This window comes from Pteronotus mesoamericanus, unplaced genomic scaffold, assembly GCF_021234165.1.
Source record: "Pteronotus mesoamericanus isolate MK-2021 breed Mesoamerican mustached bat unplaced genomic scaffold, CSHL_Meso_final contig_82, whole genome shotgun sequence".
Taxonomy (NCBI): domain Eukaryota; kingdom Metazoa; phylum Chordata; class Mammalia; order Chiroptera; family Mormoopidae; genus Pteronotus; species Pteronotus mesoamericanus.
In genome coordinates this window covers 6,120,479-6,140,888 of record NW_026555265.1, presented here as the reverse complement: position 1 = coordinate 6,140,888, position 20,410 = coordinate 6,120,479, and the positions used below count along the sequence as shown (strand labels likewise).

At 35.4% G+C, this 20,410-nt stretch overlaps 1 protein-coding gene across 2 annotated transcripts in view; it reads left to right on the top strand.

Annotated features, from left to right (window-relative positions):
- The window catches only part of FGF12 (fibroblast growth factor 12), a 492,718-nt gene that overhangs the window by 455,697 nt on the left and 16,611 nt on the right, over positions 1-20,410 (top strand). For both annotated transcript variants that reach the window (XM_054585132.1, XM_054585131.1), the window contains one exon: positions 17,488-17,686. In XM_054585132.1, the coding sequence (XP_054441107.1) occupies positions 17,488-17,686 (199 nt within the window). The remainder of the gene's footprint in view (positions 1-17,487; positions 17,687-20,410) is intronic.

Below are 20,410 nucleotides of genomic sequence, written 5' to 3'. Positions count from 1 at the left end.
AGTTCTCCTATACTCTGTATCCTAGTTTGCATTAAAGAAAGAGTACTTAAGGCTGTCAAATTGTCACAGTAAACTAAATAGGCTCAAAATGGGGAAAAGAATGTTATAAAATGCTGTCAAGTTTACTTTGATGGTTCACATTTAGAATGTTATTCTTGAAGGAAAGTAAGAAATGTGAAGCCTAAACTGTTTTACTTATTAATTCCATCTATATCTGACATTCTTAACGGCTAAATGAATTGCTAACCACCATCATGTATGAATGAGATTTTGTCTCCTGGCCAATTTAAAAATTCTTCTGCACCATCGAATATTGTTACATAAGCTCTAAAGACTAGCTAAAGAAGAACTGTGGCACTTCATCTCCCTATTGTTTATAATGATCTCTCCCCTTCAGGGTTCTACATCTTGTTCTGGTTCTAACACTCCCACTTAAGATCTCTGCCTGAGGCATTATTAAATGTGGTGTTCATCCAGGCCTTTAAAAAATTACATTTTTTTAGATAAAAATCTTTGAAATAGCCTTTTACTATCCTCTAAAATTAACTGACTCTGATTTTTCTCTTCAGTCATTTAAGTGTTATCTAGTTTAGTTGAAATAAAGCCTTTATAAAAATTTAAATTTAAGACCAACCATAAGTTAAATGTAAAAGGAGAATTTATTTTGTACTTGCTTCAAAACAAGGATTCCATATGCCTTTTTGAAATAGACAGAGAGTTAGTGGACCCTGCTGGCCATATGTGGGACTGCCAATATCCATTCTAGTTCTGACTCCAAGGCAATTTCAATGGTAAAGACTACACCTGCTAGGGATGTTCCTCTCCATTCAATTCTTAGTTACCTGAGGACAGAATCAGTCATCAGTCCTCTTTTACCACAACCTTGGTAGTGTCTGACCCAATGCAGGAATCCTATAAATCTTTGATATATGACTTGATTAAATAACTTTAAAAGCTAAAATTGATTTCACTATGAATATTTAAAAATTTTGTATATGTTATATAAAAATGATCGTTTCTTACTAAACAACATACATAGTGTTTTTTTTAGAATGTCTCATGATAACTTAATGTTAATTCAATGGGGATTTGATTTTTTAAAAACTGTTAAGAAAGATGCATGTCTATGAATAGCCTTTCAGGGAAAAATGGCACACCCTCTAGATACAACTCTATGAAATTCATGCATAGAAAGAGGAAAATTCCACCAATTATCCTGTATTTTATTCTTAGGGTGTCAAAGATCTAACTGTATGAAAATCAGCCCATATGGAAATATTCTGGTGTTTAGAGCTGTGAAGGAAAGCTTTATCCAAAGTAATATGAATGGGTAACTTGATGGTGTTATCAGTATCAGCTAGACTTTAGGCCATGCTTTCATTTTACAAGTGGAAGAACAAGTATCTCCAGGGTTCCATAACTCCCACTCAGCTTGATCCATCAATTTAAGTTACCACCTGGTTTACTATCCTTGCACTAGAAGAAAACATACTAATTTCTGGGTCAGTGTATAGGAAAGGCTCAGTGCACTCTTACTAACCACATGCTTTAGCAATTTGGGCTGGCAAGGTAACCATAACGAACTAAATCTCTTGTTATCCATTTTGTGAACTCTGACCTATTTGAGTGGATCTCTGCTTTATATCAATTAACTTCTTGAAGTAATAATATAAAGCTATTATAAAAAATGCCTCCATTTTAAAATTCTCAAGTTTATTTTCAACAATTATGTCAGGAAGAGCACAAATCCAATGAAATGTGAGTTGTGAGGAGTTCGGAAATTGTTTGAGCTAGAGAGGTTTTGCTTTTCTCTTTACATCTTATTACACACACTTAGTGGCCCAGTGTATCCCGTTTGGTAGAAAGGAACCTTAAGTAAGACCACTGCCGGTTTTTCACAGTCTAACTTGGAGACCTGAGGGCGAGCCAACACCCTCATGGCAGGCTAATAATTCTGGGAGTCACAGTGGTGGTACATATACAAAATACGATATTTGGAATCAATATTTTTTCTAAAATGAGGGAGGAATAAGGCCACTCCCAACATTTGAAAGTGCTTCAATATGGATTGAGAACTCATTCCAAAATAGGTAGAATCATGCATGTTACCCTCAGTTGTGTAGAAGATGACAGATGACTTGGGATGAGACCATGAGGTAAAGATAACTTTGAAATGTTACCCAGTCTTAACCAAGGTAACTCTTATCACCAGTCCTCCAGAGAACAGTTGTGTTTGGTAAGAGAGTTAATTTTTTTTAAAAAATTATAATACTATGACTGTTGAGAAATTAAACTGATTATGGGAACCTACTTAGAAGAAAATACAAATTTGAATCAATGTTGAGGAGTAGGTCCTATGTTGCATCAAAAAGAAAGTGAGCATCTTTACTGAGTGTGCCATGCAGTACACTGTATACAGTCCACTGTATACTGCAGGACACTATACCAGTGCCAAGGTATAAAGAGTTGAAGTCCTTATTTTCTCCCCTTAGATAAGATTATATCTAAAGTAGATGTTCTCTTCTTGGAGCCATATTTTAATGGGTACATTGGCAACCATGAACATACCTAGTACACAAAGCAAACAAGACCATGGTGTACAACAAATCATATTGTGTGGAATGGTTGAAATATTGAGATATTTAAGAATACATGTTGCACTTATAAAATCTTTTCCGGCCTCTGAAAATCATGAGCAATGGGAATCAAGATTATCAAGACCAAATTTCTGATTTATCTTGAGCAAATCCTGTCCTGTTCTATGTAATCCCAACAGGACTATGATGACAACCAAATCTAATATAACTCCACTCACTCTGTAGGTGCTAGAAGTACTTTTAACATTACTATTTAAAAGGTTACTCTGTTGTCCTTAATTCCATATTTTATTGGCAGTTCCATGATACAAATTTCTCCCTATTTAAAGTGACGAACATCTCAGTGCTGTATTTTTATAGTGGCATGTAATATATACATGGATTTGTTATGTGGGTAAAAATTATCTGCAGGTATTCATAAATCCATGTTGGATCTACACAGTACAGCAATACAAATTAAAGATGTGCCTTTCATTTTGAAAGTGAGCCTCGAGGAAAGAATTTCTCCACTCAGGGCCCTATTTCTTTGGAAAATCAAGTGATTTCCCTTTTAATTTTTAAAACATTGTGATCCAGATTTCATGAAAAAAATTCATAAAGTAAGCATGTGTGAGGGGCTAATAGCATTAGAAACCTCTTTCGAGTGAGAAGACCTTTCTTGTTGCCTGCATTGTTTTTTAACATATTAATATATTTTAATTGTGTTTTGGAAAAAGTGTGTGTGCACACATGTGTGTATGTGTGAGACAATGAGCGTGAGGGAAGAATACAAGACAATTTCTTGTCCTAATGAAAAGCCCATAATCACTAGTTTTATTCTGGTTAGCTTGTAAAAAAAAAAGTCATAAAACTAGCTATCGTATGATTCTTTCTTTACTAAGTGAAAGTTTGGTGACTAAAACTTTAGCTTTCCTGTACCATATAAAGTTTTTGTATCAAATGAGATTGAAACATGGTTTCACCAATTTGTCCTGAAAAATTAATGCTAACACGACAGAGATGCCATGGGAGCCCAGTGGGGCCATGCACCGCATGTTTAAAGGCTCGGTGTTACCCTATGTCCATGTGACAAATAGAAATGATCCGGAAATATTTTAATATGATTTTCTCATTTTCTAGGGACTCTGTCTCCTATCCAGTGTGCATGTTTCTCTGTATCCTTGTCATTTGTTTAGGGCTTTGTTATGTTACTTATGCAAATACTAATGTACTTCTCCCTGTGGTGTAGGGGGTTCACCGGTGCTAGACATGGTGCCAGGGAAGAGGTACCAGGTACCACTACAACAGTCCTGTCTCTTTCACAAGGTCTATTACTGCTTTCTCTCGGGCTCACTCTAATGGAAGCCTAAAAGGATGGACAAAAATAATATTTTTGAAGAGGTCGTCATTCTTCAGAATAATGGGCATAAATGAGAATCTCTTGCACATATATGGTACTTTACAATTTGCAAGACCTTTTCACTAGCATTGTCACATTTGTATTCTGTTGTTTTTCATGGGTGAGATATAGACCTACTTGGATTTAAGAAGAGTATTACAGAAAGAGAGTGGGGATTATAATTTTTCAGAATCCAGCCATCAGTAATGCATATCACAGGTCTGTTAAATAATTAGTTATATTTTTCACATATTTTACACCTATTTTATTTATATTTTGCCCTTTAAAATAGTATTTATACAAATGGGATTTTTGAGACATAAAATTTCATGTCCGCTGCAACCTATATACTGTGTTTTTATTTGCTTATTACTGAAAAATGTATTATTTGTATAATAATTATTAACATTTTGACCCCTGTGCTTGGTCCTAGAGAAGTGATATGAGTAAAAACATAAAGTTTATGCAAAATAGCTTAAATACTACATCTTTCTCAGGACTACTTAAACAAACAAACAAACAAACAAACAAACCATTTTGTCTTGACTCCCATAAACTATATACCTTACATTTAGGTGTTTCCCATGCTTTCTTCAACCTGCTCTCAGCAACAAAATGTGGAAAACTCCTTGAACGCCTGTGCTTCACACAGGCTTTTCCCTCCTTGATGCTTGCACCTAAGTTTCAAATGCAGAAGTATTTATTAGTTGATCTTGATCACAGGACAGAGCAATGGCAGAGACTTGGTAGCCAAGCCACCACCTTCTTCAGAGTGTATTAGTTTGCTGGGGCTGCCATAACAAAATACTGCCCAACATGCCAGTGTAACAAAAATACTACAGACTGGGTTGTTTAAGCAATGAACATTTATTTTCTCACAGTTTGGGATGCTGTAAGTCCAGAACCAGAAGGTGCCGGAAAGGTTGGTTTCTCCTGAAACCTCTTTGCTTGGCTTGCAGGTATTTGCCTACTTGGGGCCTCTCCACATGGTTGTCTCTCTGTGCATCCTAATCTCTTCTTGTAAGAAGTTGTTCAGATTGGATTAGAGCCCTACCCTAATAGGCTCATTTTTATTTAATTACCTCTTTAAATGCCATATATACAAATACAGTCACATTCTAAGGTACTGTTGCTGAAAGAAAAATGAAAAGAAATGGAAATAAAGAACCGTAAGTTCTCATTCACATCAGGACCAAAGCATATTCCAACCAAGTCACCACCGCTCCACCTAGCGGTAGCATTCTCTAATTGGAGGTTAAGTACCACATCTGGAAAACAACTTAAAGCTGAAAAATAAGCAGGTGCATAGTTTCAGTCTTTAATCCCACAGCAGTCTTAGGGAAGGCCAGAGCAGTCTTCTCCTAAATGCCTTCGGTCCTACAGAGCACGAACATGGAGATGCTCTCCTAGAATTCAGGCCACTTGACCATCTTTTAGGTCAGGCTATCTCATTAGTGACTATTTGGACTCCAGATTTTATTCAGAGAATCACATAAATATAGAAATATTAGAATATTATATAAATTTATTATTGAATTAATAAAATATTTCCTTTCCTTTCCTTCCCCTCCTTCTTTCATTCTCTATTAACTTCCAATGCATTACTCCAGGGTCAAATACAGTCTCTTCCAGAAAGATCTTCTTGACCCGGATCCTTACTCAACAAAGAGATTTTACTATTTGATTTTATGTCTTCTAACGTTTTAAACTCTGACTACAAGGACTGTCTATTAGTTTCTATATTGTTAACTGATTATAACACATACAAAATTTAAATGTTAGCCAGAAGAATACATGGATTATCTAATTATTTCACTGATTATCTGGGAATTAAATACCAAATATGTTATTTTGTTGACCTTGCATTAACCTTCCCTTTCTCTACCTACTTTGGCTGGCCCATCTATAGCTTATTTTCATATAAAATATACATTGAACTTGAAAATGCAGGCAAACATCTACTTACAGTTTTATTGACCTGTTTATGAGAAATTATTTTAAAAGTTATGCTATGGACATTTTTGCCTTTGCTCAAACAAAGACTGTATGTGTCGGAAACTAAAACTTGTCGAATCTAGCATGCTCTCTCGTTCACATATTGTTCTGCTCTCCCACACAGTTGTTTTAAATACAGCTTTTCAAAAGCTGAATGCTAGAAATTTTCACGCTGATTCCATTAGGGAAAATGGTCAGATTCTATTCAGGCGAAATACAAGCTAAATTGGTGAGATGCTGTGACATTTTGCCACTTGGCTTCAAGTGAAGAAAACAGCAGCAGTTTTGAGGTTGGCTTCCAATGCTGTCTTTCCCTTTTTACAAAATAGTTTAGAAAACTCCAAGTTTCTTTTTAGTTTAATCTCTAATAATTAAGACTTCTGCTAAGGAGAAAAAAAAATTCAAACTCTAAGCTGCAAAATACCAGTATCTCCAAAGAGGGAAGACTCTTTGAACACCTTTGACATATTTCAGGGAAAACCAAAGACAAATACTAACTGCTTATCAACAATTGAACCCCAAATTTTGTTTTTTTTCTAACCCCTGAAAATAGTCCAATCCATGCTAATTCATCTTCTAATCTTTTAATTTCATTTTCATTTTCATCATCAACATTTAAAAATATTTTATTGTCCTTTTATTGGCCTTTTTTGCCTATCAATGAATATAAATATTTATTTACTTTTCCGCTCATCTCCCCACCCTCGCCCCTTGGGCAATCTATATCTATAGAACCCCAAACTTTGAAACTGAATTTGTAGGTGGGTTAAGAGAATTTGAGAGTAACAGAAAAGGAGATATGACTCATCCTAGGCAATGGCTTTTTAATTATTTTTAAAAATTTCAACTTTTTTTGTTTTCATCTCTCTTTTTACATAGGGGCAGAAAAATCAAAACAGGAAATGAATACAAATTATTTCCCTTTCAGATAATATGGCTTTTCATAAAATAAAATTTAAGAGAAATTGAATTGATGGTTTTTGTTGTTAGTGATCTAAAAATAAAATTCTTTATTCATCTGACATTTCCTGAACAAGACTTTAATCGAATACACTGATATATAAAAAGGAAGTATAGCCTTCTTACTAGTTCGGTTAATACGTGCAGAAAAAGAACACATACACTTCTCTAAGTGTTAAGCAACATTTTATGTAAGACTTTATGAAAGAACTGGGGGTATATAGACAAGGACGGAAGAGGAACTGTGACATTTTACGTTCCATCAAAAGAATGGGTTTTCTTTTAAATGATTCACATGTATTTTTGAAATAATTAATATCAAAAAGAAGCATTAGCATTCTACTTATATTCTTCCAGGCCCAGAACAGCATTTGTTTGCTTTGCTTAAAACATGTCTAATGGCTTTTATCAAGTTAAAATGTATTTGAATTTCTACGTAATTATTTGTCAATTCAGAAAAGGAATCGTATCTCTTACAGATACCTTCCATGAAACCTCTATCTTTTGTAAGTTCATAAAAAATGTAAAAAGAATGTGCATTCACACCTCTATCTGTGTATTATAGGCTCCTTGAGAGAATGTATACTTCTGTTTATTTAAAAAATGTTTCTCTCTTGTTCATATATGTGTATTTTCTAAAAAGAATAAATGAGGATTCCTGTAGGAAATTACTGTGTTGACTATTAGCTGTAACTTGTAAGTTTCATTTATAAAACAAACAGAATAAGAGAATGTAAATAATTGGATTCTGAATTTTGTTTCCTTGTTGTTTCAACGGAAACTTAGCTCTGGGAGATATCTGTACTAGGCCTGTGAAACCTTACAAGGGCTATTGCATCAAACTCTTCCGACTCTTTGGAATAGGCTCTATCCGTCCACTCATTCACTCATTCAGAAACTTTACAGCAAAGCTACCAGGTGCCAGGTGCTATGCAGGAGTAAAGGGGGAAATAAAGGAAAGACCCTGATTTCAAATAAATTGTACTTAGTAAGGTCATATTTGCAAATACATATAATACCTAGTAGCATGATATTGATTATGACATTTCCTCCCTCTGGAGACCTTGATTTCATTGCCTGCAAAATGGAGGTTTGGGCTAAACATTTACTCCAAGACTTCTATGTTCATCATAAGGACCGAGCATATGGCCTTCATTAGTTTTTGGGACATTACATGAAATCAAACAAGTGTGCTTTTCATGTCTTTGTCTGAATGATAACATACTCAAAACATGATAGAGGGAAATTGTATTCAGTAACCTTTAGAGACATTCATAAGGTAAACTAGGCCCCTCTCCTCATCCCTCTTTAGTGGTGAATTATTCATCATCACAGCAAGAAGATTTGAAGCAGATTGAAAACAAAAAACAAAACAAACAAAAAAAACACCACGGCTCCAGCTTTTGAGTACTATCAGGACGTTTGTCTAGCAGTGTATTCTTTAGGCTGTTGAAATGAAAGTGGCTGGTATGACAGAACACGTAGGCTTGATTGAGATGGAGCAGAACACACCAGGGAGAGGTGGTTTTCTAGCTCAGGTAGGGATATAATGTCAGGTCTTGGTCTACTCACACCCACTGGGTACCTGCAGGATACCAGAGTTATTTCTCTCTGTTCGTTTTTAATCTTTCATTTCTCCCAGATTAATAAATGGGTCTGCAGTGTCTGCTATACTTCCCAGCAACTTCACAGCGCTCCTGCTTCACAGGTGCTCTGTAGTCGCGGTGCATCCCAGCCTGCCTTTCTCATTCATTGACCATTTCATAAGCTTCTCACTGAGAAATGCTTCAGTCACTGAGCATTGTAATCACTGCCAGGAAGATGTTTAAATGGAAGTGTAATTTGAACCCAATGAGCAAGCAACAAAAGCAAATTCTGGGTTTGTTTCTCTTCGGTGACAGAGGAGATGGTTTATACAGCAGGCCTACAGTGACACATTACCCCCAATAAAAGCCCTTAACTGCCCATTCACAGGTGACATGTCATTGCTGTCTGGAAAGCCCACAATGTTTAATATTTATGCCAGCTTTGATCAGAAGTTCAAATAGTATTGGAGGAGAAATTTTAGGTCCTCTGGATTTGGGGATTGATCCAAATCATGGGAAGGCTGAAAATGAAATGGGGGGAGTCCAAATAAGTGTGAGGATTAAATATATATATAGTGTGGCTCTGTGGATTGAGTGCCAGCCTGAGAACCAGAAAGTTACCAGTTTGATCCCCTGTCAGAAAACATGCGTGGGTTGCAGACCAGGTCCCCAGTTGGGGGCATGAGAAAAGCAACTGACCGATGTATCTTTTGTACATTGATGTTTCTCTACCTCTCTTTCTTCCTCCCTTCCCCTCTCTCTAAAAATAAAAATAAATAAAATCTTAAACATCTATGTAGATATATATATATTTCCCCAAGTACTGAGTCCCAAGGTTATTCTGGTGGTCTAATCATCAGGACATGGGAGATGGGGTAAGTAAAGTAATAAGGTTTATTCTCACTCTCTCCTTCACTCAACTAGTCCATTTGCAGCTGTTTAAATAATGAGAGTTTCATTGATTTCTTCCTTTAGTAATTTTTCACAAGAAGTACAATTCTTTTATATGGGATCAAGAGATCTTATTCTTACAGTCATGAGGCTTTTGCTTGTTGTGTAAGCCTGTGTAAGTAAATTCACATTTCAGAGTCTAAGATTTATCACATTTAATATAGAACTGTTTTTGCAGCTCTACTCTGTATTAGAAGTCTGAAAGCCACATTTAGCTAGTAGATTAATTTTACTTGACCAGAGGATTTTTCCCCTTAATTTAATTTACTGTTGGAATCAATAATACATTCATAGAGAAAGGTAAGCTTATTTCTTACAGCTTTATTCTCCAACCATCTGAATCCCTTCCCAGAAGGCAAACACTATTGCCACCTCCTTGTGTGTTCTTCCGGGGACTTCCTAAACATAATTTTAAAAATACCCATTTGTCTGTATGTGCATATTGAACACAAATGGTAGCATGTTGTGAACAAATGCATACATGCTTGCATTTTGCATGTGGTATATTTAATACAAATACACACAGATTACTTCTTTTATTTAACAGTGCATCTGGTGGATTTTTCCATAGCAAACCATAATGAGCTGCTTTATTATTTTCAGCAGCTGTATAATATCTCATCATGTGGAAATGCCAGAATTTATTTAACTGATCCCCTAATGAAGGACATTTTATTGTTTTCATTATTTAGATATTACATTTTTACCATGAATATAATCTTGAACATACTGCATTTTGCACATGTACTACCATATCTGAAGGTAAAATCCCCAGAAGTAGGTCAAAGCATATGTGCTTTGTAATATGAGTATTTAAAACTATTTCCTAATAGCAATCTCTGGCAGCATCCCACAAATTTTGATATTTTGTGTATCTTTATTGTTCAGTTAGAACTATTTTTACTGCTCTTTATGGTTTCTTCTTTGTTGTTAATCCCAAATATTCAGGGATTTTTAAGATGTTTAATGTTTATTAATTTCTACTTTACTTCTGTTGTTGTCAATGAACTGTGTAAGATACCAGTCTTAAAATATAAGAACCTTAAGATGGGCCGGAATTTATCTTAGTAAATGTTCAACATTCATTCAAAAGAAAAGACTCCTCTGTTGTTTTGTGTCGTGTTCTACAATATTAATTAGGTCAAGTTGTTTGATAGTACTCACATTTTCTACATCTTTACTAAATTTTCTATGTGGCCTAACAATTGCTGAGTGAAGAGTATTAAAATCTTCAACTACCATTGTGGATTTATTTGCTGTGTCCCTGCAGTTATGTCACTTTTTGCTGCCTGTACTATGAAGCCCTGTTATGAGGTTCATGCATATGGAGGATAATTATGTTTAGGTTGCTGATGTTCTAACCCTTAATCCTTATGAAATATTTTTTTTACCTCTGATAATACTCCTTGTCTTAAAGCATCATCTTTCTGTTATTAATATAGCCATGTCTACTTTCTTACGCTTACAATTGACTTGGATATATCGTTTCCATACTTTTACTTTCAACCTCTATGAGACTTAAGGGTATCATCTATGAACAGAGTTTTACATTTTTGTTCAGTATAACAGGTTCCACCTTTTAACTGGAATGTATAGTTTTTGCTCTAAAAGCGCAATGGAGATTCTTACTGTAGACAGTGTACTTAGAACTAATACTAACACACTTCACATAAAATATAAGAACCTTAAACAATATATTTTAATTAAACCCCTGTCCCTTCTTCAAAGGCATGTGTGTGCGTGTATAGTTTAATATATACAATATTGTATGCATTATGTATATAAGGTACATATATACACACATACACATTTTATATATATATATATATATATATATGTTTGGATGGCCAAAAGCTTTCTTAGTTTTTTCTATACAATGGCTCTAGTAATGCTTCGTGGTCTCTAACTTCATTCAAAATAATTTTGTTAGATTGTATTGTGACAGCTGTCATATCAGCATGCATTTGAAAAAACAGCAAAATTGGTGAAATTTTGTGCAGCCATTTTAAAATTGAAGATGAAAAAAGATATGCAATATTTTTAGACTATTATACTTTATTATTTCAAGAAAGGTAATACCTCAGCTGAAACACACAAAAAAGATTTGTGCAGTGTATGGAGAAGGTGCTGTGACTGATCAAGTGTGTCAAAAGCGGTTTGCAAAGTTTCTTGGTCACTATTGACATTTTGGCCAAATAATTCTTTGCTGTGGGGCTGTCTTATGCATTGGAACACATTTAGCAGATCCGCTGGCTTCTACCCACTAGAAACCAACAGCGGAGAACAGCCGACATACTCAAAATATCCAAATCAATAAAGTTAGTGGTGAAAATGAAAAGAGCCATCAAGGAACGTGTATAAAGGACACATGGACAAAGCCAAAAGGGGCGGGTTTGAGGGTGGGAAGTGGGGATGAGTCGGGCAGGGCGTAGTGGTCGGCGGGGAGGGGGGAATGGAGACAGCTGTACTTGAAGACCAACAAAAAAATTTAAAAAGAAAAATGTGTTTTTTGTTTTATGGAAAAAAATATACTTTTTGGCCAACCCAGTATATATGTTTTTGTTTTGCATTATAACTCTCACTGCAATGTTATTATTTTTGCTTTAAAATTAAAAGAAGAAAAAGTATGTGCTTTTATATTTATGAACATATTTGTGATTTCCAGTGCTATTTATCCTTTCCTGAATAACCTAGTTTTCCATCTGGTATAAATTCCCTTCAGCCCAAATAACATCTTTTAGCATTTATTATAATGTAAGTCTGCTAGAAATAAATTCACTCATTTTGTTTATCTGAAAATATTTTTACTTTATCTTACTAGTTTTGAAGGATATATGCCCTGGATATAAAATTATGGGCTCAATTGTTTTTTTTTTTATTTTAGCACTTTCATGACTTCATTCTATTGTCTTCTAGCCTTCAATGCTTACATGTTTGATGTATGTTTTTTTCCTCTTTGCTTCATTTTAATTTTTTTTCTTTATCTTTACATCCTAGCAGTTTGGCTGCAATGTGCCTGAGTAGAGTTTTGGTGTTTTTATCCTGCTTGGAGTTTGCTGAACTTATTCAATGTGGATCTGTAGGAATTTTTATTTTCACCATATTTGATAAATTTTAACCATTATTTATTCATTTTTTTCACTTTTATTTTATTTCTTTTCCTTCCACTTTTGTTAGAGTGCTTAATATTGTGAATTGGTTGAGTCTGTTTCTTTGTTTTTTGAAATCTTTATTGATCTGTGTATTTTAGCCTGGGTAATTTCAACCAGTTTGCCTTCACATACATTTGTGCCTTCATTTGGCAGTCTCTAGACTGTCAGTAAATACATCCAGCATTGTTTTCCTTCAAATGTTGTCCTTTCCAGTTCTAAAATTTTCATTTGGTTCTTTTTTTATCATTTCCAATCTTGCTGCTGATATTTCCTATTTGATTACTAATTATGTCCTTTTTCTTTCAGTCCTATAACATATTTATAGGAGCTGTTAATTCTAAACCTGAGTGATCTTTTGATTTTTGTATTGACTGCTTACATTGCTTTGCTTATATCCATGATTTGTAATCTTTATCTTATGTTAGACATTTGTATAATATGTTGTAGAGTGTATTATATTATTCTCTGACAAAGAGTGTGTGGGTTTGTTTTTTTTTGGCATTTAGAGATATAACTAGTAGATTCTCTTTATCTTATCAGGCTGTGTGTGTGTGTGTGTGTGTGTGTGTGTGTGTGTGTGTGTTGGCGGCAGAGGTGTTAGGTCTTGACTCTTTTACTGCTGTCTATTGTCCTGGGGTTTGGGGGTGGAGGGACCTTAGTTAGGTGTGATCATTAATCTAAGGTTGTTTTCTGACTTTTCAATGAATGTCCAATGTGCTTGTTAAGGCCTCTCCTTTTTGGCTTGCCTAGAAGCTCATCATATCGCAGCCCTGAACAATCTCTGGAATCTTCAATCAGCTCTCCATTTGCAGTAGCTGTTCTATGCTGGGCTTTGAGGAATCTTGTCTTGAACATGTGCAGCCTATGGATAAGCCCAGGATCTTTGGGAATTCCCATTGAGTCTTCCCTCCATTCCACCAGGTTCCTTTCCTCTGGAACCTTTATCCACATATTCAAGGTCCTTTATAGCGCCAAACCCCAATTTCTTTCTCCTCATCTTAAGGAAAGTGAAAGTGCTGTACTTCAGCCTCACCCTTCCATTCCAGGGTTAAAAAGAGCCCCTTGCAGAAAGCCAGGGTTAATGTGGTGCTTACCTTATATGTTTTCTTTCTCTTGAAGATCAAAACCCTGCAATTCCAGTTGACAAGTCCCAGGAAACTATTGCCTCATGTGTTTGCACAGTTTTATGTTGTTTATATCAGAAAGTTATGTGTGATACCAGTTATTATGATTTCAAGGATGTTGGCACATGAGTTTTAAAAATAGGAAACTTTCATGTAAAAAAACACATTTCCAATCTCAGTTGATGATTCTGGGACCCATTAGAGTATTCAAAATGACTTTCTAAAAGGTACTACAAAGTTTAAATTGAAGTATGGGAATTTGAAAACATCCTCTACTTTCATTCTTATCCACAGAAAAAAAAGACAGAGACTGAGGCACAAGGGGCTCACGTGTTCCTTCATAAATGTGTACGGGGTATTCAGTGTAGTTGCCTTGATTTTCAAACTCAGGCATAGTGGGCCTACTGTGTACAATGCCTACTTCATAAGAATCAATGATGATTTTAGTAGAGAACTGCACAGTTCCTCCAGTAATTGCTGTCTGTCCCCAGAACATTCAGACTCTTGGAATTCATTTTGATGATAGCAGTGAATTGTGATATGATATATCCCCTCACCCTCGGGCCTCCCACAGCCCACGCCCACCCCACTTCTATACTCATAGGCTTCTGGCCAGGGGCTAAGTCCAACAGCTGTGTGATATTGGGCCTTATTAGGAGGTGTTAAGAACCTGAAAATTACATCACTTATCTCAGGTTCATGTCAAAAACGTGTGTGTCAGTGCCATTGAGTTTGCTCCAACTCCTAGCAACCATATGGGTGAGCGATCTCCACAATATCCAGTTCTCAGCAGCCGTTCTCAGCTTCCGTAAACTCAGGCTTCCTTTATGGAGTCAATCCATCTCATAGCTGGTCTTCTTTCTTGCTGTCTTCTGTTTTTCCCAACATTATCTTTTCCAAAGAACCCTGCCTTCTCATGGTATGTGGAAAGTAAGACAGAATGAGTTTTGTCACGTTTGCCTCCAGCAATGTTTCAGCCTTAATTTGCTCTAGGAACCACCTGATTGTCTCTCTGGCAGTCCAGGGTATCCGTGGAGCTCTCTTCCAACACCACATCTCAAATTAATCCTTTTATTATTCCTATCAGCCTTCTTCACTGTCCAGCTTTTACATCTGTACATAATAATTTGGAATACAAGGATGCAGAAGATCTTAGCCTTGGTCTTAAATGACACAGATTTGTTCTTGGTGATTTTTTCTAATTCTTCCATTGATGCTCTCTGAGGCTCAGCCTTCTCTTGATTTCTTGGCTGCAGTCTCCATTTGAATTGATGACTGAACCAAAGTAAACGAAGTCTTTTACAATTTCCCTGTTTTCATTGTCTCTGTTAAAGCGGTGTCAAAAATATCCTCTACCAAAAAAAGAGAAATGATCAGATTTATTTGTGTGCTCTCCTCATAGATGATCAAATTAACCTTAAGCAAGATAGCCTTGAATAGCCTTTTTTAGGGAAGAGAAACTCAGGATACATTATTTAGATTCCACAAGTAAAGTAACTCAGGATAACTTTTTCTCATATCAGATAGTACCTGAAAAATGTAACTAGAAGTAAGAAAGAGAGTAATATGCCAGATACTTTGTTAAGCACACCTTTATTGTTTTGTTTAATAATCACAAACTTAGAGTGATGGTACCATCAGTCTTCATTCACAGATGATGACACTGAGCTTCAGAGAAATTAAATAATTTTTCCAAGTTTTAAAATCAGGGATTTGAGTTTGTCTATCTGCCTCCACAATTGTTTCCTATATACCACAGTTTTTATCATTTTATGATGATATAAAGTTACTTCGTTGCTTTGTAAGATACTGCAAAGAATATGTTAACGAAGAACATTTATTTTTAGACAGATCAGCTTGTTTTCCAGTAAAAATTTATCTAAAAAGTATATAAAGATTTCTATATCTGCAGAGTATTTTTTTGAGTTATAAAATTAGACTTGTTCTAGTAAAAGCAATGCAACTTTTTAAAAAATGCTTCATTTGAGATAATATAGTTGAGCATTTTCTTTGCCTCTTGCCAGGATGGAAACCAATAGTTCTCTTGTTTGATTTAATATTATTATGTCTGACAGTACACTTTACAAAGCAAACCAAAGATTTTCAAGTTCTGTGCGCCTAAAAGCCATTAATGAAATTATCAAACTAGAAGCTTCACAGACAAATATTCAGAGGTTATATAATCAAAAGAAATATCTATCTCTGAACTTGTCCAACATAAATTATGTTTAGAAATAATAAATTTTTATTCCTTTTTTTGTTATGTACTACCCAAATAAACAAGACTGCACAGTAAACAAGAAAGGTGCTTTTGTACACTGAAAAGAGTTTAGATTTGGATTTTGACTTGAAAAGGGAAACAATCAAACTGAGAGGATCCTTTGTAGCAAGGATGTGCTTGAAAAGTCAATAACTCTTACATATCACAGAGAGATAATTACTAACATAATAGCTAAGTTTTATTTTTCTGATGATATTCTTGTTTATGTTGCACATTTTGTTTTCTTAATAATATGTTATTACCATTTTTTGGTATGTAAGCCCTAATTTTGAAAAAAACTCAATATTTTTATATTGACCCCTTAATTTCAAGAAATTATACGGATGATAAAGGTATAAAAGACTTAAGTCAAAAGGGACACCTGTTATTGCCTAGTTCAACAGACATTTCTCTTTTACATGCAGGGGAAGAGGGAAGCTAAGAGGATCCCAATTTCAACACAAATTAGAGATATGCAAAAATAAAAATCCAGGTCTCATGATATCTTTTCACCAAGTTATTTTGTTGAAATAGTTGGGTGTTTTTTTTTTTTAATTCTAAGAACTGTTGAGAATAAGAGGGGAATATAACCAATTTCCAGCACTTACCATCAAGAAGCTTAAGCAGATTCATACGTAATATAATGTGACGTAATGTTATGAAGAAAAAAGCAAAGTAAAGGATTAGAAAGTGACTGGGAGGACTTTGCTAAATTATGTAAGATCGTCAGGGGAGACCTCTGAGAGTCACACTTGAGCAGTGACCTTAATGAAATGAGAGATCAAGCTGTGTTAATATGTTATCAAGGAGGTTTTCAAAAACAAAGGTTGGGAAGGACTTGAAATTTGTTATCCTTGTTGTTTTTGAGAAACAGCGAGGAGACCGGGGCTGCAATGCAATGAGTGTCCATTCATTCATTTCACATTCGTCCCAGGGATTATTACAGCTGGCATGGTAAAGAGGAAATACGGGTCTGCAAAGAACAGGAAAAAGATAAACCAGAATTAAGGGACAACTTAATTATAGTAACTATACAGGAAAGACATACACTTTGCAAGTAAAACTTGGAGGAACAAAAGTGGTTGCACACCTAGGATAGACCCTTCAAAAAGTGTGTGTTATTATTTTGGTCTTGCTTCCTGAGGATACATTTTACATACTAAGGGCCACTAAAGTGTACAATGGCCAGTTTCCTAAATTTACAAAACATACTGGTACCTGGGCATAGTCTTGATATTAGCCCAATGAGTAACTTTAGCCTATATAGTTGTGATCTGTAGGGTAGAGGCTGTATAGAAAGTAAATCTTGTTTCTTGATTTTGCACGATCAATCTTTGTAACCAAGAGCTAATAGAAATTATGTGCAATTCCCTCACACTTGTTCTTAACAATGGACCTATGTTTCAGGTTCCTTGTATTTAAGCATTTGCTGATTCATTTAAAAATTCTTTCTCTCTTTTGTATCTCTATTTTTTTTTCTGCAGGATGTTTTCACTCCAGAATGCAAATTTAAGGAATCTGTGTTTGAAAACTACTATGTGATTTATTCTTCCACACTGTACCGTCAGCAAGAATCAGGCCGAGCATGGTTTCTGGGACTCAATAAGGAAGGTCAAATTATGAAGGGGAACAGAGTGAAGAAAACCAAGCCCTCATCACATTTTGTACCAAAACCTATTGAAGGTATGAAATGAACTTCTTTTCTTCTTAAGACTCTGATCAGTGTGTTTATGCCAATTCTTCTCCTTATCCTTTCACTCAGTAGATTTTCCTTAGAGTGCAACACATCATAACAAAACAAAAAGCACAATAGTACCTCTATATATTAAAAAATAGAAAATTATATTACAAATACTTGGTACTTAGAAAAAAACTGCTTGAATATGTATGGAAAGGTAGAAAATTCCTGAAAGTGGAGAAGTAGTGACAGTTGCCATTTGTACTATAATTTCCTTCTTTTTTGTACACAATAATGTAATATTTCAGGCTATAGCCTTAAAAAACCAGGGGTACTATTTTAGTGCTTTAAAGTTTTCAAAAGACTTTTAGAAATGTGTGTATGTCCTAATCTCTACATCTTTGTGAACTTATCTAACAGTATAATCTATTAATTTTTCTTTGTATTTTTGAGGAAAGAAAATAGTATGCTATACTGTGATCAATAAGTATTTATTTATAGAATTAAATTTATTCTCCACTGAGCCTATAACTTCCCCTCCCTTCATTATTTAATATAATTATATTTAATGGATATCTAATATGTGACATTTCAAGTTGAACAGTGGAATAAATTTTATGCTGAGTAAACCCATATTTTTGCAACTTTTTTCTTAAAAAGGATGATACTGTCATTGGAGTGACCACATTTACTGCATTCAGACAGGTTTTTTAGTAATAGGTTCAGAAAGTAACAGTGGTCTGGCCATGTACCACTGTAACATTCTTCTCCTTTAAATGTCACAAATAATTACTTAAAACATTAGTTCAGGCTCCTTGTCTGAGAAAATGAGAAAATTGAGGCAGTGCATTGCAATACATTATACATTTTATTTGTACATGATTAGTGGATATTTGGTCCTGTCCCAAATGTCACAGAGACGTGTGGCTCATGCCAAAAGATCTTTGGTATTTGTTCCTGTCCAAACATCCATGGGGACATTTGGTCCACACCTTGTGTTTTTAACCACACAAAACTGAACTTGCCTTTCTGCAATATTTTTTCACTAATTTGGGCCCCACGTAGTTTTCTTTGCCCTTCACTCCCCGCAATTTCCATGTCCTTATATGTCTGGAAACTTGCCTATTAGTTCTTGTAAAAAAAAAAAGTAAGACTCAGTATTTTTGTGAGGGCCTCCCTGACTTCCTTCAAGTAGAATTAAGCATTCTGTCACTTTATCGTGGCATACATTTCTCTCCCCTAGAAATTGTCCCATTGTATTACATTTGCCTATTTTCTACTCTGTCATCTCTTATCCATGGTTATCTCACTTTTTGAATGAACAGAACATGTTTTGTCTTTTCCTTTTTCCCTCATATCTCCTTGTATCTTGTGCAATGTCTGGCATATCACAAAGATATACAATAATCAGTTTTCAAATGAGTAAGTGAACACGTGAGTGAACAAATGAATGAATAGATAAGTATAAAGACAAAGAAGAACTATCCGTTCCAGAGAACTTTATAATATTCTTGGAGATATGAGATGTTTACTATTAGAAGTAATGTAATGTAAGAAGATATATTACACATTGCAAGAAATGCTGTTGGGATTTAGGGAACGATCTTCCACTTCCACAAAAAGAAATATTACATAGGAAAGACTATGTGAAGAGGTCCCTCAGGCCCAGGCCTGGTGCAGACCGTTTGAGATGCGAGGTGGAGGTTAGGCAGGACAAAAACACTCCTGGAGCCTTGGAAGTAGAAGCAGGAATGTGCCTCCTTGTAGGGTTAGGCAGAAGGTGCCTAAGAAATAGATTGTATTTTCCAAAGGCAAATATATTGATTCTAAAAGTGATGTTTTGGACAAATTTTCCTTTTAACTTTGCATCTTTATTTGTGCATTTAAGTTGACTTTTTTTGGTTGTTATGCAAATATAGTATGCTCATTAACAACTTTCAGAAAGTAAAAAGGAAAAGGAGAATATCTTTGTGTTTTATTCATTCCTTTTATGGCCACTGTATTTCATACTGCCCCTCCCCCACTCCCCCAGCCAAAGAAAAGAAACACCTATAACCTACCATTCTAATCATAACTGCACTTTGGTTAGTCAGGCTTCCTCCTGAGTCCATACACATTTAGGAAAGAAATGTACACGATGATCATGTTCCTGGAGCTGCTTTCATTCTACATTTATTGCTACATATCAGTAAAAATGCGGGAAGAGATGACTGGACATTTCTAGTTGTATACGTTGAATTCGGTTTACTGCATATAACATAAAACCTTTGTGAAGAGCAGTTTAATTAAATGGAAGTTTTATTCTCTCACAAACCAAATCTAGTGTCATTTCTCCGGGGCTGTTACTGTGTTCTTCCTGTTCTTTGGGAGCCGGGCTGTGCCCAGCTTTTAGTGCCTCTCCCCCTGGTGTGTTGTACATGGAGCATCAGCACAACCTCACACAATGGCCCTGGCTCTGCCTTGATACCCGTGACCCAGCTTGCATCCTCATTCCAGTCAGAGGGCAGAGAGAGAGAGATGAGGGAGATGGAGGCAAAAGCCTGTGCTCACATTCTCTTCAACATGCTCCCCATCAGCTGCCATATGATATCTCAACCCCTCTGGCCACAACGTAGCCAGGTGGCCACACTTAGGTGCAAGGAAGGCTAAAATGTAGTCTTTTTTCTGGATGGCCACCTAACAAGTAAATGTTGAATGATTTGGGGAGAGTGGCAGAATGATACTGGGAC